Below are 26,245 nucleotides of genomic sequence, written 5' to 3'. Positions count from 1 at the left end.
TTAAAACCACAGTCTCATGTTCATGAATCCCAACATCCTAATCATTAAGCAATGTGCCTCTGCAGTTACTGATCGGTAGCTATTGATATTGATCCTTTACTCTCAGAGTGAGTTTGAAAACTTTTTCAGATCAAGTATGCTGTTTGTATAATTTTTTTAACCCTTTAACATTCAGGTTCCCCTCTCAAATGTAATGCTTATTTATTCACATTATCCCTTAGCTTTGAAATTTCGATAATGTGTTTGTTTATTTTTAGAATGTCATTGTTGGGTAGGTGTGAGAGGCAGGGTTTGGTCAGTTTGAGCATAAAAACAGGTAGAATATGGTCAGCTTAAATGCCAAAGGATTAAAAATTCATTCTCTCTGTGTTACTCTTCTCAGAGTTTCTCTTGTTGTTAAGCATGAATCGGTCAAAAGATTAACCAAAAAACTGGTCATCAGTCTTCCTTACTATGTTGCTCTGCTGCTTCTTCTTTATCTGAAAGTTCATAGCAACTATTTGGCAACTATTTGGCACCAGTTTATATTCAAGCAGTCTCTGAAGGACTTAATGTCCACATCTGCTAAGAAAAACTATAGCAATTCTTTTAATGTGTTAACAAACACAGGGGATGGCAGTGAAAGAAGATTTCATCGATTGGAACTGTGGGTTAGTTTCAATTACTAGTCAAAACAATTTCATGATTCACCTGGGAAGAAGAAGGATAATACTAATTTATTCTGTCCTCTAACTTGAGAGATCTGTGCTGAATTATAAAGCATCAGTATGCAACTAACTGATCTAAATCAGTGTTATAATTAATTAATGGGAATGTATTATATTGGCATTGTCTAAGTAAAATGACATTGACTGTTCATTTGAAAAGGTCAATCATAAAGATTGATAAATATTAGAGATGAGAGAACCAATAGTTCATGGTGATGTTGTCTGGAGTTGCAATAATTTGTCTAGAATTTCGTACACAATGTGCGCACATGCACACCTGCACCCACCCACCCACATGCATGCATACATCTACACACACACACACACACAATCACTCACTCACTCTCTCTCACAAACACATCTTCACACTCATGGATATCTTTTATCTTTTACTCTCTGTCATAGGTTTGCAGCCATACTGGGGCACTGCCTGGTACTTATTTTGATGATCTTTTTTTTTTACTGAATTGCTAAGCTATGGGGATGTTAAAAAAAGCCAACTCTGGTTGTGAAGTGGTGGTGGTGGGGCAAACACAAATACAAAGACACATGCACACACACACACGAAATGAGCTTTTAGTTTTCATCTACCAAATCTGCTCATAAGGCTTTGGTTGGCCTGGGACTACATTAGTACACACTTTTCCAATATACCATGCAGTGGAACTGAACCTGGCAAATGGGAATTGGATGCTAAAAGAAGGTGGTGGTGGTGGAGTATGTGTGTGTAGAATGGCGAGTCAGAAAGTAATGCAATTTTTTATTAGCATTACTTTCAGATCCACCTTCATACATGTAACTGCCAAGCAGTGTTTAGGTATAAGCAAAGTTTAGGTTAGTTAAAATATGTTTGTGACATATTTCAACTGCTAAAAAGCAAATTCACTGCAGTTACCACAGAGAAAAATTTTCTCTTATGGTAAAAAGGTTTGAAAACACTCTATCTATGCAGTGTTGAAATCTATCAGGATTCCCAGACATCAATGTTTCTAGCTCGTTGGCTTTTATCATTGGGAAGTACTTAAGAGAGGCAATTCTGAACAGATCTTATGAAGCAATAGCTTTATGCAAAATACAGTCAACAACATTGACTAATTTGCGCTGGTAGATTGCCAGATTGTGGAAATTACCAAAATATTAGTGCCAAGCAGTGTTTGGGCACAAGCAAAGTTTAGGGTTGTGAAAAAATGTCTGTGATGTATTTCGACTGTTAAAAGGCAATGCAGTTACCATTAGAGAAAATTTTTCTCTCATGGTAAAAAGTAGTAAAAACGCTCTATCTGTTCAGTGCTGCTATCTATGAAGATTCCCAGACATTGATGCTTCTAGATAGTTGGCTTTTATCAATGGAAAATACCTAAGGGAGGCAACTCTGAAAAGATTTGATAGGCAATCTCTCCCTCCTCCTCTAACAATCTCGTTCTCCTCCAGCTGACAGTTTTTTGTACTTTTCGTGACGGAAAATACAAAAATTCACCTTTTGTGGCAGTTATTATGAAATTGCTTTCTTATATCAGAGTAATAAGGCATTTCAAAAGAACATCTTTAGCCCCAGGAATTACCGGGTACACCAGCTTGTATAAGTGTGTGTGTATATATATATATATATATATAATATATATATATATATATATATGTACAAACATACATATATGGGTACAGGACATCACCAAACAGTAAACAACATGAAATATGAAAGTAAATGAGTTCAGTATGCAAACAACAAGAGAAACAAATGAGAAACAGGACAAGTAACATAAAGAACAACCCTTCGTCAGTTGTCGGCTGTCTACTCCTCTCTTTGAGCATTGAACAACGACATGAGTTTTGAAGACAGTTGCTCCCATACATACCAAAATGAAATTTGGAACTTATGCAGGGTCAAAGGTGGGAGCAAAAACAGGACAGTGGAGACATACATGGAAACCGAACGGAAACAAACATTGAGGGTTGTTAGACCTGAACGAGATTAAAAATAGGGAACGCTGGAGAAATATCTTCTTTGACAAGAGAAAAGATATAAGAGAGAGAGGGATACGTGCTGTCCTTATAACAGTCGTGAAAGAGAAGAAAGATGATGAAGTCAGGAAGAGAAAGATGGATGATGGTCACATGTGAGCAACAAAAGAAATAAAGAGGGAGAGAGAGAGAGAGAGAGAGAGAGAGGGACAGATAGAAAACAATGAAGGGGAGGAAAAAAGGGAATTAGAGAAAGGATGAGAGAGAAAACAGTATAGAGCAGAGTCGCATCATAAAGATAAACTTACTGGGAAATGGATGCGTGGCGTTCAGTCAAATAATAATAGAAATAATATATATATATATATTATATATATATATATATATCATTGCTATTATGCAAAAGTGTCATAAGTCCAAAACTTTGCTTTTTCAGTATATGAGAAAGGGGTTTCACCATTCCCTTTCTTTTTACATTAGCAATAGTTTCAGCTTAACAATCATATTGTATTGTAACTCTGTGCATGTATGATATTTTCAGTCAAAAATATTTTTGAAATGCTGTTGTATGTGGGACTTACTACACTTTGACAATTTTCATATCTTGGTATTTGAAGCAGCTGGAGATACGATAGTTTGATCAAAAGAACTGGCTATTGCAAGCAAAATTAGATACTGAAAAAAAGACACATTTTGCTAAATTTGGACATGCAACAGTTTTACATAATAGCAACAATATATATATATATATCATTTAAAACAATTTGATTTGGCTCTGTGAGACTTGAAGTTTCTCACGCTTTTCCCAGAAAGCTAACTCACTCAGGCTCAGATGACTGTATGAAGAGATACAGAAAATTATCTGAGCCTGACAGAGCTAGGTTTCCATAAGAAGCCTGTGAATCTTTAAGCTGCATGGAAATGAATCAAACTGTTTTAAATAATAATATATGTAACTCCTACTAAATGTGTTGAGTGCCATTTTCTTTTATTTGTCCACTCACTAGTATATATATATATATATTACATGCACCTAATTATCTATCTATGTATATCCATTCATCCACACACATTTATATATATATGTACACAGACATACACAAGTAAATGAACATATAAATACATATATAGATACATCATATAGATACCTCTCTCTCTATATATATATGTATGATGTATCTATATATGTATGCATATGTTCATTTAGTTGTTGGGTGTGCTTACTTGTGTTCTAAATTGATTTGATATATGCTGACTGCCTGTTCTATTATGCCTATGTATATATATGTATATAGTCCCATCCCTGTGGATGTTACATGGTGATGATGCTAACATATATACACACACACACACACACACACACACACACACATGTATACATACTCTCTACACACACCACATATATCACATGCACCCTAACACCTACATTTAAATAAATACAATACATTTATATTAACGTTTCATTTTATGTATACATGAAAACAGGGAAATATTGATGGAAGGATCACTGAATACATACAATTAAGTAGAGTATCAAATTTACTTTTACAAGGAAAATACATAAAGAAGCCTGTTTTGTGCACAGAATATATAAATATTCATAATTTTATTCTAATGGCTTCCCATGTATATTTTAATACAAATAGAAACACTTGTACGTATAAATATGTACACTCTTTACAGTAAACCTTGGTACACAGATGGATTAATACATGTATATATATAGATATCTTTATATATATAAAACTGAGAATGTGTGTGTGTGTGTCTGTCTGTCTGTCTGTTTCCCTAAAACTTGAGAACTACACAACCAATTTCATTCAAATTTTACACATGCCTTACTTAGGGTCCGGGGAGTGTCATCGGCCATAAAATGTTCAACTTCTTGCCTAGAGCGAGCCTAACAATATCATATCTTCTCCACTATTTCAGTATTACGTGTTAAAAGTGAAACAAAAACGTTTCTCTATTTTATGTCAGATACTTTCACTTTAACAATAAAAATAATAATAACAATTGAATTATATGTAGTAAGTAATAATTAAAATCAAACTAAAGTAACATAACAAAAGTAAAAATAGCAATTGGTATGAAACTGCATCAATGACTTAAACTTGAATAAGTGGTTTCACATGAATGGGAATAAATTAAAAATAAAATTAGCGTGCAGAAATGGAATAGTCCAGATGGATAATAAAAAATTAAAGGAAAGACTATTGTCTATAAAGTATACAATGTAGAGAAAAAAAGAAGATTTGAACACATGGAGGAAAGCACCTTTGAAAAGTGTCTTGGTGCAACTATGAAAGGTATCTAATCAAAGGCGGTAAATTCGCCACAATAGAAGCAAGGTTCTAGTCAATGGAACGTGCAAGGAAGTACTCGACTCGAACTTGCAAAGTGGAAATATTTTATTTTTACCTTTATATCTGGGATGTAGGACGTCCCGGAAAAAAAATTTTAAATGTGCCCCCCCAAAGTAGAGGTAGGCTGGATTGTAGCCACACTTCTATACAAGAGGGAGGACAAGATACACTTGATCAAAATTACAAGAGACGGACTAACAATTCCAGTCTGTTATATATTTTGAGTATTGTTATCACTAGCGATATCAAGATATAACTTTGTATTTTGTATTTTATGTGTAGATGTATATATATAGATGTACATGTAATATGTACACATATATATACACATATATACATGCAGTAGCACTATGACCCGGCAACGACGGGTCTTTAATGCTAGTATATATATATATATATATATATATATATATGTGGTATATATATATATATATATGTGTATATATATATATATATATATATATATATATATATGAATATTTAAGTAGTTGAATGAATTATCCTAGTATGGATAATTCGGTTAACCGATACCTGGGTAGCAAATTCACGTCAGAAAACACGGTTGAAGCTACATGCCAAGGGCAGAGATCATGTGCTTTCATGTGGAAATTTGTGGGTTTTTTTTACTATAAATAAATGAAAGAATGTAGTCGAACGACGATTTAACAAAATTCCTTTATTCTCAACATATGTTTCGAAGACTGTATATTCCTAATTCCGAAGGAATAAGGGGTGCATCATGCCGCCTTCTCATCAGGAAAGACAAGGAACTTATGTCAGCATCATGACGAACAAAAACTTATACAGTCTTCGAAACATATGTTGAGAATAAAGGAATTTTGTTAAATCGTCGTTCGACTCCATTCTTTCATTATATATATATGTATATATATATGTACATGTAATATGTACACATATATATACACATATATACATGCAGTAGCACTATGACCCGGCAACGACGGGTCTTTAATGCTAGTATATATATATATATATATCTATATATATATGTGGTATATATATATATATATATGTGTATATATATATATATATATATATATATATATGAATATTTAAGTAGTTGAATGAATTATCCTAGTATGGATAATTCGGTTAACCGATACCTGGGTAGCAAATTCACGTCAGAAAACACGGTTGAAGCTACATGCCAAGGGCAGAGATCATGTGCTTTCATGTGGAAATTTGTGGGTTTTTTTTTACTATAAATAAATGAAAGAATGTAGTCGAACGACGATTTAACAAAATTCCTTTATTCTCAACATATGTTTCGAAGACTGTATATTCCTAATTCCGAAGGAATAAGGGGTGCATCATGCCGCCTTCTCATCAGGAAAGACAAGGAACTTATGTCAGCATCATGACGAACAAAAACTTATACAGTCTTCGAAACATATGTTGAGAATAAAGGAATTTTGTTAAATCGTCGTTCGACTCCATTCTTTCATTTATATATATATGTATATATATATATGTATATATGCCAAATGAAAGACTGAAGATGGAATATACAAGAATTTATTATTAATCATGACTATTGTTTCGACACATCAAGCATCGATTCCTCATGGATGGGTCACTCAACAACTGGTTCAGGAGCATCCGGTGGTGCAGATGTATCTCATTGGGTGGTAAATAAATACAACTCATTAAAATGACTGTTTTGCAATGTAACTTTCCGTTTCCGTCATCATCATCGTTGAATGTCCGTTTTCCATGTTGGCATGGGTTGGACAGTTTGACTGATGTCTAGAGAGCCAACGGCTGCACCAAGCTCCAGTCTGATCTGGCAATGATTCTACAGCTGGATGCTCTTCCTAACCACTCTGAGAGTGTAGTGGATGTGTTTTACTTTCCACTGGCACAAGAGCTAGTCAGGCGGGCCTAGCATCAATCATGTTCAGATAGGTACTGGCAGCATGTTAGGGGATACTGGCATTAGGCATGTTCGAATGGTGCTTTTTATGTGCCACCGGCATGAGAGCCAGTCAGGGGGTACTGGCATCGGCCACATTCAGATGGTACTCTTTATGTGCCACCAGTATGGGAGCCAATCAGGTAGACCTGGCATTAACCACATTTGGATGGTGCCTTTTATGTGCCACCGGTATGGGAGTTAGTCAGGGGGCACTAGCCACAGCTACAATATTGGTTTTACTTGACTCAACAAGTCTTCTCAAGCATATCATATTGCACATTATTTATGAGATGGCCCAATATATATATATATGCTTGGACCTAAGAAGCATCAGTTGTGGTGTGCAAGAGAGACATTTGCGCTGGTATGGTCATGTGGTGAGAATGGATGAAGATAGTTGTGTGAAAAAGTGCCACACCCTAGCGGTTGAGGGAACCTGTGGAAGAGGCAGACCCAGGAAAACCTGGGACGAAGTGGTGAAGTACGACCTTCGAATTTTAGGTCTCACCGAGGAAATGACTAGAGACCGAGACCTTTGGAAGTATGCTGTGTGTGAGAAGACCTGGCAGGACAAGTGAGACCATAACATGTGGCCTCTACCTGGGATGTAGCCAGTCCACCTATGCCAGTACACTTATGCATACCTTGCCTTCTTGGGACACAAAACTCTACTTGTGAAGACCTGTTGAGGCAAGTGAAAATAAAAATCAAAATCGAAGTCAATCAACATCAATGGAAATTGTAGCTGTGATACTAGTGCTGGTGGCACATAAGAGAACCATCCGAACGTGGCCGTTGCCAGTGCCGCCCCGACTGGCCTTCGTGCGGTGGCATGTAAAAAGCACCATCCGATTGTGGCCTTTAGCCAGCCTCGTCTGGTACCTGTGCCGGTGGCACGTAAAAAGCACCCACTACACTCATGGAGTGGTTGGCGTTAGGAAGAGCATCCAGCCATAGAAACATTGCCAGATCAGACTGGGCCTGGTGCAGCCTTCTGGCTTCCCAGACCCCAGTTGAACCGTCCAACCCATGGAAAGCGGATGCTAAACGATGATGATGATATATATATATACATTAAAGTACAAAGTGAGATAGGGGTTATGATTGTAACCCACTATGGGATATCATTTATCCAATATACTGCCAGTAAGATACCCAAAAGGCTAATACATAGATGCTTACAATTGCAATGCAATTAGTTCATTTATTGTATTATATGGGCGAAGGTAAAATGTTTTACCTATACATATATACCACCTTGAAGAATTTTTAGTGAAATGAATCAACCCCAGTACTTATTTTCTTTTTAAGCCTAATATTTATTCTTTCAGTTTCTTTTGCTGAACTGCTAAGTTATGGGGATATAATCACACCAATGCCAGTTGTCAAGTGAGGGTGGTGTGGAGGACAAACACATGGTTTAAGTTGGCCTGAGAATATAGTAGAAGATACTTGCTCATGGTATCATACTGTGAGAATGAACCTGGAACCATGTGGCTGAGAAACAAACTTACCACACAGCCATGCCTGCACCTCACAGAAAAGAACATAGTATACTTGATCCTATTTAGAAAACCAAGCCACATGACCAACCAGTCTAAGCTGACCTTCCCGAATTGTACAAGTAACAGGACACATCCCAATTTCTGAGTATGGTCATTTGTAGTATTATTACCTTCCTTGGAGACAGGTAAAGGTCACTGACTAAGGGCATCTGACAATAGAAAATCTGTCTCAATTCCATGTGATGATGTGTTTTGTTTTATATTGATGAATTCAAGTCTGTGTGGTTTGTAATTGATGAATGTGTGTTGGTTTGTTTACTTTGTTTTATACATCAGAGAAACTTTCTCCTTTTACTTTTAGATCCGACATCCCAACGGACAAAGTCTTCGAAATATTTTCGATTCCGACAAACATTTGCAAGATGTTTGGGATTATGCAACAGATTATTTCCAAGAAATGGAAAACATGTGTTTAATACAGGTGAGTGGAGAAATTAGTCTCATATGTTCCATCTTTTATAGGAATGTTTTGATTTTGATTTTGTTTGAGTTTCATGGAATGTCAACTTACCTACTAAGCTGCTGGTTTCATGCTTTGTATCTTACTATAAGTGATGCCCTAAATCCTTCAGCAGTAAATTTGGTCCCCAGTGGCTCAGTCTACCTTTGGTAACATCACCTCCCTGCCTCATATGAAGAGTATGGCACGAAATGCCAGATTCTTCACTTATTGGGAAAAATGAACTTACTAAAACTCTTCTATTGACTGTAATATTTCTAATTGTGAGCACACGTCACTTCGAAGTGAGATTAACATTTTCAAAATGAGATTTGGCCTTTTCAAAGTGTGAATAGCAACTGCAAAGTGAGATTAATGAGAAAAGTATTATTTAACAATAGAATATAACATTGGAACAGTGTAATATAATTTGTAATGTCAACAGTATGAATTTGCCCATGAATTTTGATATGTAACAATCACTTATAAGTGGTTCTTGCAGCAAATCTAATATCAAGTCCACATTTATCTTTCACAAGGTTATTAAATGGATGGATTATTTGTTATCTCTTACCAATAGATATAAATCTCATCATTATCCTTCATATTGTGTAAACCACCATTGTGTAAGGCTTCTTGTTTTCCTATCTTCAAAGAATCTAAAATTAGTTTGTTTGCAGTCTTTAAAAGAATGCCTATGAAGTTAGTTACCAAAATACTTTGTAGCCCAATCCAAGATCATGGCAATCTGTACAGGGGGAAATAACTCTTGTCACTACTATACAGGGGAAATAACTTTTGTCACTACAGTATACATGGTTGACATCTTGTGATTAAAACGTTAGTGTTTTCAATTTTGTTTTATTTAAGATATAGCAACTTATTCTCCAATTGACAAATGTTTCCTTGCTACATCTTCCTGAATCATGATATATTATTCTTAGTTAATCAAGTCAAGTAAGTTTAAGCTTTGCTTAGATGAAATGTGCTCGTTTTGAAATTATTAATCTCACTCTGAAGTAATGTGATCTCACTTTGAAATTACTATCCCCACAATGAAGTGTCATGCTCGTTTTGAAATCCTTGATTTCATTTTGAAGCGATATGTCTTCTCTTTGAAATCACTAGTCTTCCTTTGAAGTGTCATTTCCTTCCTTAGAAATTGCTACTGTCTCTTGGAAGTAATATGCTCTCACATTGAAATTATTAATCTCACTTTGAAGTGACATATTCTAATTTTACAAATAATATAGATGTTGCTGACCCAGATTACAGGCCAAGTTCCTCAGAGGCTGTAAAGAGTGGAAAATGATGGTTTAATTGCAAAATTCCCAGACAAATATCTTGAAATTTTTAGCTGTTAACTTTAGTGTTCTGCGATAAAATTTTCTCATGGTAGCATTTGTCTTTCATCTTCTTTGTAATTGTTGAAATTAGTAACCGCTCTATGTACTGAGAATGATTAAATTGATTATAAACATAATTTTTTTTTTAAATAATGTGTTACTTGTGCTTGTCTTTGAAGTTTTGTCACAGTTTACTGTTGTATACAATCCACAAATATTTGCTTTGCATAGCGATGCTGAGATGAAGTCCATTTCTGGATATAGGCCAGTGTTAGATATGTTCCCAACTTATCCCTATATCAATTGCTTCTGTCATCAACATAGTATGGTAGTAACCAGTATTGTGTCTTTTCTAAACTCAACTTCTGATGGCATAATCTACCAAATAGTAAATAGGCATTATGAAGAAGTACAGGTCACTGTAGTAAGCAGCAAGGGAACTATATAATGAGTTTTTTTTTTGTTGTGGTTTACTTTCAAGTCATCCCTGATGTAACAGGACTACCATCAAAAGCATTTTGTTTATGACCCTACCATTGGTTTTAAGTGTGTATAGGATTACATTATTGAATGTAACCTTTTTTTTCTTATGTAAAATGGTAGTGTGTAATTTAAAGAAGATTTGGCTGCTATTTCTAGCAAGTTGAATAACTACATGGTGGTTCACTTGTGGGCTTTTGTTTAGTTACTTTGTAGTGTTGAGATGAAGACCCCCACATGGGTACAATTTAAAGAGAACTGGGGAGGCTGACCCATTGTATGCTTGTGTTTACACACACACACACACACACATACAATGTAGATGACCATGTGAATAAAGTGTCGAATAAAAAATAGAGGGCTGGGTGTTTCATATGTGTGTGTGTTTTAGCAGAGACATGGGTTTGTATAATTAAATTAAAGATTGATGCATGAATCACAGTTGTTTTATAAATGTTGACCTGCAATAGAAGTGTCTGTCATTTAATCATGGTATGCTTCATTTTTTTTTGCCTTTTTTATTTTTCTTTATTGGTGCTAGCTTACACATGACTCATATTTCCAGGATCCATGTCTAGGGGATATTTGCAAAAGCCTCCTGGTAGTCAATGTATTCCATGCTAAAAGCCTTCTTTCACTTACTAAAGTTTCCTTTATAGCTTTTCTGATCATATATTGATCTTAAAACCATATGAATCTTTATAGAAGCCAGTCTGTTCTTCTGGGAATACTTTGTTTACTTGCCAGAGGATTGTTTATTCTGCAGTATATCATTACAGTTAAGACATTGTATGCTGTAGAAATGCAGGTAATGTGTTAATGAGTTTGTAGCTTTAAGGGTGTTGTGATGAGAGTTCCAACGCCCCCCTTGTGAGAGATAGACTGGTCTGAATAAAGTATAAATAGTAACAACCCAAGTGAGTTCAGAGTTTGGAGTTGAGTGAAGTTCATGTTAGTTTGCAGTGAAATCAGAAGATTGGTTAGTTGACAACGAATATTGATAGTTGTTTTGTAAAGAGATTTGTTTAGATTGTTACATTGTGTCTCTACTGTTGTCTGGTTATCTTATTTATTGTACATAACAAACTATGTTACAAAATCTGGCGATGAGGTTTCCAAAGCTCACATAGGTTACTTAACAATTTATTCATGATACAACTTGTTAAATAATGGAAGACCTATTAGCTTCCGTAGTACAGTTGAAAAAGCAACAACAAGAATAGCAACAGGAGTTGCAGAAGCAACTATGACAGCAACAACTACAACAACAATTATTGGAGCTATATTCAAAGAAGGCCAAAAATGAGATAAGTTTGTTTTCACCAGACAGTGTTTTGAACTCGATTAATGAATTCAGTTATAACAGTGATAAAATAAAATCAATCTTCAATAAATTATTTTCTGGAAAAGACACATAAAGGGAAGACAAAAAATACATTTGAAGGAAATACAAGAAATATTAAAAACCATTTCAAAGTAGGAGATAAAGTTCATTTTAAAAATTACAAAAATGGTAAAAAAGGTTGGGAGGATGACTGTGTAGTCAAAAGATTAGGTAATATGATGTATTTAATTAGAGGACAACAATTGGAACATAAGAGGCACCTTAACCAGTTAAAGATGAGACATATAGAAGAATGAAGGGTAATACCATTGGAAGTCTTCTATGATATGTTTGAAGTGCTAGCACCAAGAGATATTGAACTCCATAGAACTAGCTTTGGAAAATGAAAACAGACTGAATACCTGGAAGTAGTACTAAGTTGAAAAAAAAAAAAAAAAAAAAAGCACACGTGTGCTTAGTACAATGAAAAAAAGAGTGGTCTGTGCAATGAACAATGCTACCTTAAAAGTCAGGCAACAATTAAAATACAACAGCTAAAAAAAATTACAAAAAGAAGGAGAGGTGCTGGTAAGAATAAAAATAAAAGAAATTCCATTTTCTCACAGTAGTCGATATCTCAAAAGGGGAGATGTTGTAATGTGAATTATGGCACCCCCTTGTGAAAGATAGACTGGTCTGAGTAATGTATAAATAGTAACAATCTGAGTGAGTTGAGAGAAGTTCATGTTAGTTCGCAGTGAAGTCGGAAAGTGTTAGTTGACGGAAACTGAAAGAAGTCTGTTGTATATATATATATATATATATATATATATATATGTCTATATTTATGTGTGTGTACCTTTGTGCCTGTGTTTGTCCTTCCCCCCACAATCACTTAACAACTGATGTTGGTGTGTTTACATCCCTGTGAGAACAGTTCAGCAGATGAGACTGATAGAATAACTACTAGGCTTACAAAGAGTAAGTCTTGGAGTTGATTGCTTTGACTATAAAAAAAATCCCTTTAAGGTGGTGCTTCAGCATGGCCACTGTCAAATTGACTGAAACAAGTAAAAGAATACACACATACATATGAGGTCTGATTAAAAAGTATCAGAATGGTTTCTTTGGTTATGGTACTAAAGTACACACGGTGAAGCTGCTTGGTATAGATTGACCTTGAACTGTGTCATGCATGCATACTAAGTTATAACATTCCCACTAACTTCTAATATTTATAAAAGTGCTTGGATGTAAAGTGTGTATAGTGTGGTCCTCTCACCACATGACAGAAGTTCCATCAGTGACCATGCAGAGAAAATGTATGTGTGTGTGTGTGTGTGTGTGCACATGGAAAGAGACATAGCTTGAAGGTTAATATGGCAAAGAATCTTTCTAAAAAAATTAAATCTTGCTTGAAAGGGACAAGATCTCAAGACTCTGAGAAAATCAAAGAGTATGTGATGGGGCAGCTGCTCACTCTCTCAGAAGTGGAGTTCCAGGAATGCTTCCATCAATGGAAACAATGCAGTATAAAGTGTATGGCTTCAGAAGGGGGCTACTTCAAAGAAGATTAAATGCTGAATCGGTATGTGGGTTGTTTTCTTTTAAAAGCACCAGTCCTGATGCTTTTTGATCAAACCTCATATGTATACACTCACACACACACACACGCATCTATGTACATGTGATTGTTGTATACAAGTGTCATTCATTTCCAATATTTTGTGAAAACATGTCTGACTATGGGGTAATATCAGCTTACTTGGAACAAGTAAGGGTTGGTGGCAGAAAGGGTGTCTGACCATAGCAAATCTCCCTCAATAAACTAGCATGGCAAAATGGATGCTGAAATGATGATGAGGATAATAATAATAATGACGGTAATGAAGAAACCACCGATGCCAATTCCTTTGCTATCTATTACTCACTCTCAAAATTACTCCTATTCTGTTAGTGCTACATTAGTTTCTATTTAATTTTTGTAGTTCTTTACAGAATTGTTTGGAATTAGTGTTGAACTGTTGGAATGATGGATTCTTTACAATTTAGCAAGGATCTCTTATTTCAGATGTATTTTGATTTCAAGCACTTTTTTTTAATGTTTATACCTGAGTAGTATTTATCTTGCTTTCCATTCTTTTTACAGCTGTGTATTTTTACTATTGATTTCACTGATAATTGAGAGATTGTTTATTTTCTATCATTTTTTTTGGATGTTTGTTTGTCATGTTGTTTGCTTGTGTTTTGATAATCCTATACCTGTTACTTTGAAAGGGTGTCCTTTTTTCTTTACTACTACTATCTCTCCTGCTGCTGCTGCTGAACGTAGGTCATGAATCTCCTTCAGCTCTTAACCATTTAGTGTTCAGATTAACCTGCCAAGAGCAATGCTTATGCGTTCACATTGCTTTATGAATTAATCATACATTGTTTCATAGCTTTAGAATTTCAATGACATGATTATTTATTTTTAGAATTACAATGTAGGATGGGTCTGAGAGGCCAGATCTGGCCACTTTCAACATAAATCAAGTAGAATATTTGGGCCGGATATGGCTGGGTTAAATGCTAAAGGGTTAAAAAATGAACCTTATCATCTTGAAAAGGGAAGGGCACATTAGATGTAGTCTTAGAATAAGTAATGAGTAAATAAATAAATAAAAACTTGAGTTCAAGGATGTCTCCAATAAGGGTTAAACAATCACATTTGATTATCTAATTACCTGCTGTACATCTATTCATTTCAATGTTTTGCAGAATCAAAACAGGTAACTGAGAAGAAGGCGGGGGACATTTTTGTATCAAACTCTTTGTCTCTCTGCTGCTAAGATCAAACACGGTGGTGGTGGTGGGGGTATAAAATTAGGAATGTCTGTTAATTAATTACTCTTTACTCTTTTACTTGTTTCAGTCATTTGACTGTGGCTATGCTGGAGCACTGCCTTTAGTTGAACAAATCGATTCCAGGACTTATTCTTTGCAAGCCTAGTACTTATTCTATTGGTCTCTTTTGCCGAACTGCTAAGTTACGAGGACATAAACACACTAGCATCGGTTGTCAATTGATGATGGGGGGACAAGCACAGACACACAAGCGCACACACACACACAAACACACATACATACGACAGGCTTCTTTCAGTTTCTGTCTACCAAATCCACTCACAAGGCTTTAGTCAGCCCGAGGCTTTAGTAGAAGACACTTGCCCAAGGTGCCACGCAGCGGGACTAAACTCGGAACTATGTGGTTCGTAAGCAAGCTACTTACCACACAGCCACTCCTACACCTATAGAGAATAATAATTATTCAATTAAAAAATAAATAGTACATAAATTTGATGAAAATATATATAAAACATTATAAGTACAGGTGAGGTTGTGTGGTGAGAAGCTGTGTAGAAGCTTGGGCAAGTGTCTTCTGTTATAGCCTTAGATCAATTTAAATCTTGTGAGTGGGTTTGGTAGATGGAAACTGAAGGAAGCCTGACATGTGTGAGAGTGTGTGTGTGTGCGCACATGTGCGTGCATGTGCATGGTTGTGCATGCATGTATGTCTTAGTGTTTTCCTCCACCACCACTTGATAACTGGTGTTGGTTTGTTTACATCCTTGTAACTTGTTAGTTTGGCAAAAGAGACCAATAGAATAAATACCAGGCTTAAAAGCAAAGGAGTACTCTTTAGTATGGGAGGAGACAGGAGGGATGGTACTAAAATAACTTACTGTCTAAATTTCTGAGATGAATTATTGTCAATTAGGTTATGATTTTACATACTATAAACTTCACATTTTGAGATGAACCATTTTAAAAAATAGTTACACCGATACTCCTTTAATTTTGTTTGTTCTAAGATCCTCAGGAGGGGTGTTCTTTATGTACATAAAACTTGCTCAGATTTGAACTAGGAACCTTCATATCTAAACTAAAGATTGTAATATGTTCACCCACATGGCCACAGCAGTAAGGCACATGGACTTTAAACATTCACGTATGCCATCATCATCATCATTATCACCATCAGATTTCCTGTGGCTGGATGCTCTTCTCGCGTTTGTTTCTGAGCAAAGTAATATACTTCCATGGCTAGGCATGTCTTTTTACAGAAGACTGGAGATGAACAACATCACTTGTACAATGGTTATGGTCGTTTACAACCATCACATCAAGACAAAGATACCCGACAATGGGCTTCTTTCAGTTTCCATCTATGAAATCTACTCACAAGGCTTTGTTGGTCCAGGGCTATTGTAGAAGACACTTGGCCAAGGTACCTTGCAGTGGGACACCTTGACCACTGTATGTTGGTGTGTCAATTAACATGTATGTGTGTGTGCATACATATACACACACACACACATATACATGCATATATGTTTAGTAATACAAACTAGGAAACTAGAACTTGAAACTTAAATGTATATATATACACACACTCAGCTTGTGCCGAATGGTCACGCCATCAACACTGAACTTTACTGTGAGCAATTTCATCAAGTCTATGGTGTGCTGGTTGAAAAGTACCTGTGATTTGCTTGTTGAAAACGCTCTGTGTTTCAACAAGACAATGCAAAGTTTCATACTGCCAGAAAAACCAGCAACAAGATTGAAGAATTGGACGGTGTGGAAGTTCTGCTGCCTCCAGCCTATAGTCCAGACATTGCTCCATATGATTTCGGTCTCTTCCGATCAATGCAGTACTTTATGAAAGGTCACCAATTTGAGCCATTCGACAAAGTTGAAGAAGCCTGTCAAGAAATTTTCAATTCAAAGCCAAAGGATTGGTACTTTGACCAAATCCAAAAGCTTGCAGATTGTTGGCAGAAGGTCATGGAAAATGTTGATCATTATTTTAAAGAATAGTTGTCATTGTTTTTGAGTAAATTCTTGCATGAAAAATCATTGTTTTAACATGGCGCACAAACTTTTTCTTCGACCTAATATTATTGACAAAACTACTAGGCAATGAACCAGTAATTCATTGGATATTACTATCCCTTAATGAGGCTATTTTAACCTCTAATTGTATATACATATATATAATCAGTAGAAGTTACACAGTGACTCAAGAACTAAGAGTTTCATGCATTGTTACTTATCAAAGTGCCAACATATGAACCTCTTGGCTTTTGAGTCACTTTGCAACTCCCACCACATGCTTGGGAAGCAGGCTTCTTAACGTCATAGCCATGCCTATGCCTGATGTGGATGTTTATAATTTTAGTCCTTCACTTTGCAACTGAATGTATTTCCTTTGTCTCCAGAATGATCTATTCATTCTATTTATGCTGTGTAGTGGTACATCATACAGCAACTCATCTTGTCTTTTTTGGAGTAAATATGAGATTAACAATCCTTAAAATTACAACTAAATAGATTAATGCTTTGTTTCCTTTATGTGTAATCAAATTTTCCTAATGAACTTCTGCTTGTTATTTTCTAGTTCCTAATTAAATATTTCATTTCTGAAAGAAAGACAAAAAAATAAATAAATAAATAAATGTAAAGAGAAAGGGAAATGACTGATTTAATATTATTTATAACAATATGAATAAATTCAGTAAGATTGCTTCTCATTGCTTCTTTAGCCTGTATCTGAATGTGTGAGCGTCTGTGTTTGCATTTTTGTGTTCATGTTTATCTTTCTCCTGTTCTCTCTTTCTCTCACTCAATGCCACCCCCACCCCATCTCATATATCATCATCATTATCATCACTGCCACCATCATCACCATTATGATAATGATCCTCATTATCATCATCGGCATCATCATTTCCATGCTTGCATAGGTCAGATAGAATGCAGATTTTCTACAGCTGGATGCCCTTCCTGTTGCCAACATTCACCATGTAAATAGGAAACAAACTTCTTACCACACAGTCATGCATACACCTCTATAAGATGTAAACAGATCAGTCACAAAATGCCAAAACCCAGCTTCTATACAGTTTATGTCTGCCCAATTTTTTCTTCATCATCATCAGCATCCTTTAATGTCTGTTTCCTTGCTGGTATTGGTTGGATGCTTTGACCAGAACTGGCAAGCTGGAAAACTGCACCAGATTCCAGTTTGATTTGGCCTGGTTTCTTAGGTTGGATACTCTTCCTAATGCCAGCCACTTCACAGTATGCACTGGGTGCTTTTAATGTGCCACCAACACAAACTCTTTTAGATGGCACCAGCACAGATGCTTTTTTGAGGCACCAGCATAAGACTCTTGCAGACCAATCCTCTTCACCAAGGCATATGGCCTGAACACTTCTTCTGTTGAGGACAAATCTTGAGTACAGCAAGGTACCAGGTATCTAGGTCCTTTGTCTTCTCTTGCACAAGGTTCAGCATCCAGAGATCATCCTTCAGTATTTCATCCCATGTCTTCTTGGGGCTCCCTCTTCTCTGAGTTCCATCTACTTTGAGTGAAAGTCACTTCTTTATGGAGCTGTTTGCGTCCATCTGCAACACATGACAAAACCAGCACAGCTATGATACAAACCTTGTGGTTGTGAAGTAAGGATTTTAACTATTTGGCCATTCTGCACCAATGCATACATACACACACACCTGCAGGCATGGTTTTGTGGTTAAGAAGTTTGTTTTTTGCACCTAACAACCATGTGGCTTCAGATGCAGTCCCACTGATGACATTTTAGGCAAGGGTCTTAATGCCAGGCTTTGTGAATGAGTCTGATCGATGGAAATACATGAAGGCCTATAATGTGTATAAGTGTGCATATGTCTGTATGTGTGCGTGTGTATGTGCTCATACACATACTTACACATCATCATTATCATCATCACTGCCACCACCACCACCACGATGACCACCAAACCATCATCATCACCACCACCACCATCACCTCTGCCTCCACCATCATTATCATCATTACTGCGCTGCCCCTGCCCCCCACTACTGCCTCCACCATCAGCAGCAGCTTTTTGCATCTGTTTTTTCAATGCTAAAATGAATGTACAAGACTTTCTGAGGAACTATTTTACTGCTAAATTCCCTTCATGTCAGCTTTTCAGTTTGCTGTTGCTGTATATTACAATATTAAAGGGATAAGGTGCACCTATTGTAAATAGTAGGAGGGGAGTATCTGAGAGACAGAGCCAGTGTGTGAGCGAGTATTTGTGCCTATGTATGTGTCTCATATACAACACAACAGGAAATTGGAAATATTTTGGTAGCATATATTCATGATTACATGTGATTCATTTTGCTAATAGGAATTACAAAAATTTACATGTTACATAGACATGTAAAGTATTTCTTATTAGAAATTCTTCAGATGGAGAGGTTAGATAATACCATTATTTAATATTGTTTAATTTAATAATATTATTATTTCATATATTTTAATTTACATGTAATAGTGAATAAATGCTACCAAAATCTTTCCAATCTCCTTCTTTATTATACAATAACTCTGTAAATAATGTTTCCATAATTCTCAATTTTAATATGTATTTTGCACTAACATACTGCAGCAACTGAAACTGCATATTGGATTGTACCCAAGGTCACTCCCTCCAGTGCCCCTCCCCTTTCAAAGGATCTTTATCTTGCATAGTACTGGTACCATGTAAAAAGTATCCAGTCCACACTATAAAGTAGTTGCCATTTGGAAGAACATCCAGCTGTAAATACCATGCCAAAACTTATGTTGTATGTGCTGGTGCTATGTAAAAAGCACTCAATCCCCTTTGCGGAGTGGTTGGTGCTAGGAAGGGCATCCATCCATAAAAAAACTATGCCAAAACAAACACTGAAGCCTGGTGCAGTCTACAGCCTAACCAACTCCTGTCAAACCATCTAACCCATGCCAGCATGAAAAGCAGATGTTAAATTATGATGATGATAATAATGCTGATAGTGATGGTGATGAAAAAATTGAACATGCATAAACCAGGTTTTGGCATCTGGTGACTGATCTGCTTTCATCTTAAATAGGTGCAGGCATTGCTCGTGGTAAGAAGTTTGCTTCCTATTTACATGGTTCCAGGCCCAGTCCCACTGCATAATGCTTTGGGCAAGTGTCTTCTACTATAGCCTTGAGCTGATCAAAGCATTGTGAGTGGATTTGGTAGATGGAAATTGAAAGAAGCTTGTCTCATTACGTATGTGTGTGTTTGTTGTATGCATGTGCGTTTATGTCTGTTTGTCCCCTACTACTGCTTGGCAACCATTGTCAGTGTGTTTACGTCCCCATAACTTAGTGGTTCAGCAAAACAGGCTGTAAGAACAAATAACTGACTTAGAAACAATAATAATAAGTACTGGCGTTGATTCAATCGACTGAAATTCTTCAAGGTGGTGTCCCAGCATGGCCGTAGTCTAACGACTGAAACAAGTAATGGGTAAAAGGCAGGCCTGTGGGTTAGTTTGTACCTGTAATTCAAGTAGTAAGGCCGTGTCACACTGAGTGATGCTGATTCTTACCTGGGAAATGGGTAGGCGTTTCTGTGGAACGTTCTGCCACTTATATTTCAGTTCAGGTGCATGTGATGCATTTAATTCAGTAACAGGAAGCCCTTTGCTGAATGACAGAAATTCACTATGTATGAATGTGTGTGTATTTCTGTGTGTGTGTGTGTGTGTGTGTGCATGAATGTATGTATGTATGTATGTGTGTATGTATGTATGTATGTATGTGTGTATGTATGTATTTATGTCTATGTATATCTGTATGTTTATGTATGTATGTATATGTGTGTGTATTTATGTCTGTCTGTCTGTCTGTCTGTATGTATGTATGTATGTATGTATGTTTCTCTGTCTGTGTATGTGTGTATGTATTTATTTATGTATGTATGTATGTATGTCTATGTATGTTTCTCTCTCTATGTATGTATTTATTTATGTGTGTATATATGTATGTTTTGAAGGTGCATGGCTTAGTAGTTGGGGTATTCAGCTTATGATTATGAACTAAAGCAACCGTGTGTTGTATCCTTGAGCAAGACTCTTTATTTCACTCTGCTCCTGTTCACTTAACTGACAAAAAAAATGAGTGAAGCTGTAATTCAAAAGGGCCAGCCTTGTCACATTCTGTGTCACGCTGAATCTCCCTGAGAACTACTTTAGGAGTATGCATTGTCTGTGGAGCACTCAGCCACTTGGACATTAATTTCATGAGCAGGCTGTTCCATTGATTGAATCGACTGGAACCCTTGTCGTCCTAACTGGCAGTGTTTCAGTTAATTAATGTAGGTATGTATATATATATATATGTGTGTGTGTGTGTGCGCATGTCTGTCATCATCATCATTTAACCCTTTAGCATTTAAACCAGCCAGATCAGGCCCCTCACACTTACCATACAATGTCATTTTAAAAATAAACAATCAATCATCAAACTCTCAAAGCTACAAAATAATGCAGGTTTAATTCAACATAATGTGAATAAATATGCATTACATTTGACAGAATAATATGAATGCTTGAGGGTTAACACCTGCTTTCCATGCTTGCATGGGTTGGACAGTTTGACATAAGCTGGCAAATCCAAAGACTGTGCCAAGCTGTACTGCCTGTTTTGGCATTGATTTTTTTTATCTATCTACCTGTCTGTCTGTCCGTCCATCCACCCGCCTATCCATTTGTTTGTCTATCTGTCTCTCTACCTGCCTGTCTATTTGTCTGTCTGTCTATCTATCTATGTATATCTCTCTCTCTCTCTCTCTCTATCTATCTATCTCTTTCTCTCTCTCTCTCCATCTGTCTATCTACCTGTCAGTGTGTGTGTTTGTGTATTGTTTTTGTTTATTGTGCACAAAGACATGGATGCACTCAATGCAATCCTGCGTTAGGAGTGAGCAGAGTCTGATTTATGTTTATTTATGCAGGAAATAGATAGAGATCACTACTCTAAACCACAGTTTTGCTCAAGTGGCCCCTTGTACTATGGTTCAAAAAAAAAAAGAGGAAAGAAATGGAATGACAGAAATGAACATAGACACACACACACAGACATATACACATACAGGTGTTTGTGTGTGTATACGTATGTCTGCACTTGCATGTCTGTATATTTGTGTGTGTATGTGTGTATATATATTCATATCTGTATGTATGCACACACATACAGTATTCACATGTATAGATGTATAAAGATACATATGTATCTACACACAAATAGATACACACACTCAGAAACACATGATTTGTCATCATAAACAGCACATTACCAATTAAAAGGGATTTAGCAAGCCTAGTGAAATGTAATACAAATAGTAATAATAATCCTTTCTGCTAAAAGCACAAGGACTGAAATTTGGTGGCAGGGGTCTGGTCGATTACATCAACCTCAGCACTTGACTTGAAATTATTTCATCAACTCTGAAAGGTAAAGTTTACCACGGCGGAATTTGAACTCAGACTGTAGTGATCAGTGAAATGCCACTAAGCATTTCATCCAGTATGCTAACAATTCTGCCTGCTTGCTGTCTTAATAAAAAGGATCCTTTCTACCATAGGCACAAGGCCTGGAATTTTGGGATGGGGGTGGGGGGGGGCAGTTGATTAGATCAACCCAGTACATAACTGGTACTTAATTTAATCGACCCCCTCAAAAAGATGAAAAGCAAAGTTGACCTCAGTGGAATTTGAACTCAGAACATATGAACAGGCTAAAAACCGCCTAGAATTTCATCCAGTGTGCTAATGATTCTGCCAGCTCACTGCCTTAATAATAATAATAATAATAATAATAATAATAATAATAATAATAATCATCATCATCATCATCTCATCATCATCATCATCATCATCATCATCATCATCATCATCATCATCATCATCATCATCATCATCATCATCATCATCATCATCAGCATCATCATCATCATCATCATCTAGGATGTCAGTGATTTTGGAATGGTTGCCTATTTGTTGTTTTGTATGCTTTTAAGAGGAAGACGAATCTGTTGAAGTGACACTGTACCTCACTCAAACACTGGTTCTTTCTGTTCATGGAAACCATACTTGCAACACTTCTACTATATTTTATTTGAATCATGTGAGTGGGTTCTGCTCCTTTCCATATGATTGTGCTGTTTGTGTGTGTGTGTGATATGATTTCAAACCTTGTCATTTTGTTGTAACCTTCCCACTGTAAGCGTTTGAGCTGAACTGATTGAGCAGACCTATGATCAAAAGCATTGCAGCTACAACGTTCCTGTCATTTTCCGCTCATAGTTATCCCTCATATTACTTTACATGATGTATTCTGCTCTTCTTGCTCCATAGGGTGTGATTTGAAGGTTCTGACTTGCTGTTGTTTCTTGCAGGTTGAGCAATCAGGTAGATATTCCCTTGCATGATCATCAGCACAGGTGAACAACATTGACGATGTGTTATATCACTATCATGTCTGTTGCACTCTCTGCCTTCCACACTTATTGATTTTTTTTTACTTTAGATATTTCTGCTGCTGATACCTTGTTTTGATGTATTGATTCAATCAGCTGACATTGTTAGCAAGCCAGCTAATAACTCATGAAGAGAATATTGATGATGATCATTCTCCTCTTCATGAATATATTACTCAAGTCATACACACATGGGTGTATATTTTTATATTTGTATGTGTACACACACACACACACACACACACACAAACACACATATCTGTATGTATGTTTGCATTAGGTATTAGTTGGTGGTTCTCGCCATTGTAACTTAAAGTTTCGCACTCCTAAGATATTTGAGAACAAACAATATACACTGAATAAAACTAAGTCAAATTCTCAAAGGTTAATTAGATAATGCTATAGTTAAATGAAGTTGCTGTAACATCTGAAGCTTCTCAGATAGACAAAGCTTGCAATTTTGTAATCCATTGAAGTATAGAGTGGCTTTATTGACAGAACTTCATGTTATTGGAGATCATTGATCCCTAAATGTTCAGCAGAATTCTGACAGGAATATTGTGTTTTCTCTCTGTCTCTTAGCCTAAATGAGTACATATGTTGGTAGTAACAGCTTTTGAAAGACTTGACAATGAGCTCTATGTAATTCCTTTTGCTACCATTTCATGGTGCTTATTTGATGATATTTGATGTATCACTGCTTTGGAAATGCAGAAACCCTTGAGTAGGAAGGTTGAGAGATTTTAGAAATACAAGTTAGCTATTGAGGAAGAGTTATGAATGTGTATGTAATTGTTCCTTGATGATTATATATAAATATAGTCATCAAGGAACAAAAAGGGTGGTGAGCTGGCAGAATTGTTAGCGTATTAGGTGAAATGTTTAGCGGCATTTCATCTACCATTATGTTCTGAGTCCAAATTCCACTGAGGTTGACCTTGCTTTCATCTTTTTAGGGCTGATTAAATAAGTACCAGTTACCCACTGGGGTCGATGTAATCAACTTAATGCCTTTGTCTGTCCTTGTGTGTCCCCTCTGTGTTTATCCCCCTGTGGGCAATAAAGAAATATATATATATAAAACAAGCAGGCTTCCCCTATGTTGCAAAGACTTTGTTTTCCTCAATTTTCTTCATGTAGAATTCTATAATGCGAAGTTTATTTTCTAATGACTTTCATGTTATATGAAAGCCAATAAGCATTGAAATCTGGTGGAAATATGCTTTGCATTATGGAATTCTACATTATGGTAAGATTTCCATACATGCACTGTATGTGAGGGATGTGCATGTGTGTGTGTGAGTGTGTGTGGTGTGTGTGTGTGTGTGTGTATCTCCTAATATAATAATGAACATAATGTTTTTATATATTTATATTTGTCCAAAATCACACAGGAATTAGAAGAAAGAGTAGTATAAGTGAAGGGAGAGGAGAGAAAATGGTAATTCAGTGAAGGAGAAATAGTGAGAGTAATAGGCCTGACTGAGAGGAAGTGAGAGAAAGTAAGAGCAATGAGAGAGAGAAAGTGGCAAAGAGCACATAGTATATCTTCTGTTTTTCTCTGTCACAACATATGAATGAGAAAGGAAGGGGTGATAGATGAATAACAAGAAAAGGGGTGAAAAAAAATCAGTGTTTCAACTCTGTGTGAGTATGTGTGTGTATGGAAAAGGAGGTATGTGAATGTTTGTTTGTGTGTGTGTGTGTGTGTGTGTGTGTGTGTGTGTGTGTGTGTGTGTGTGTGTGCTTGTGTGTATGTCTGTGTGTGCAATGGAAATGGGATGGTGAATGTTCAATGCTGAAAAGAAAAATCAAACAGCATTTCAACTCTGTGTGAGTATATGTGCGTGTGCATGTACAAGGGAGGTATGTGAATGTATGTGAACATTGACAAGTGTATTAATTTGATATACCATCCTTATCTTCTACTATAATAATACTATTGTGTATTTCTCCATCACAACATATGAGAAAGAAAGGGGTGATAGATGAATAAGGAAGGAAGGGGTGATGGTAAACTTGGTAGTGAGATGATGGAAGTTCTGTGGTGGAAAAAAAAATCAAACAGCATTTCAACTCTGTGTGAGTATGTATATAAAAGGGAGTCATGTGAATATTTGTGTGCAGTGGAAGTGGGATGGTGAACATTCAATGCATTCCCATACTTCCCTTGTACATGCATACAGACATATACTCACACAGATTTGAAATGCTGTTTGATTTTACTTTTCAGCATTGAATGTTCACCATCCCACTTCCACTGCACACACACACACAAATATTCACATGACTCCCTTTTATATAGATACTCACACAGAGTTGAAATGCTGTTTGATTTTTTTTTCACTATATATATATATATATATATATATAGTCGGTTTTTCAAACATAGTTTTCATCTAGCATAGCTAGAGTGTGTGCCGCCTGTGTCACTTGTTGATTTCAGCGACTCCAGTGCTTCACTGATACTTAATTTATCGACCCCTAAAGGATGAAGTGTTACATCGACCTTGCTGGAATTTGAAATCAGAATGTAAAGACGGACGAAATGCTGCTAAGTATTTTGCCTGGTGTGCAACAATTCTGCTAGCTTTAATAATCATAATAATAATAATAATAATAATAATAATAATAAAAATAATAACTGCCCTGATGCAGTACTTCTGCCCTGATGCAGTAACTGCACTGATGCAGTACCAGACAGTGGCTCTTATGGCTTCTGATCTTAACTGATCGTAAGTGTCATCATGTA

The 26,245-nt window shown here is 36.2% G+C and overlaps 1 protein-coding gene across 2 annotated transcripts in view; it reads left to right on the top strand.

The window, feature by feature from the left end:
* The window catches only part of LOC115211563, a 389,040-nt gene that overhangs the window by 227,938 nt on the left and 134,857 nt on the right, over positions 1-26,245 (top strand). For both annotated transcript variants that reach the window (XM_036501657.1, XM_029780127.2), the window contains one exon: positions 8,835-8,954. In XM_036501657.1, the coding sequence (XP_036357550.1) occupies positions 8,835-8,954 (120 nt within the window). The remainder of the gene's footprint in view (positions 1-8,834; positions 8,955-26,245) is intronic.

This window comes from Octopus sinensis, linkage group LG1 (assembly GCF_006345805.1).
Source record: "Octopus sinensis linkage group LG1, ASM634580v1, whole genome shotgun sequence".
Taxonomy (NCBI): Eukaryota; Metazoa; Mollusca; class Cephalopoda; order Octopoda; family Octopodidae; genus Octopus; species Octopus sinensis.
This window is presented reverse-complemented; position numbering and strand designations above follow the sequence as displayed.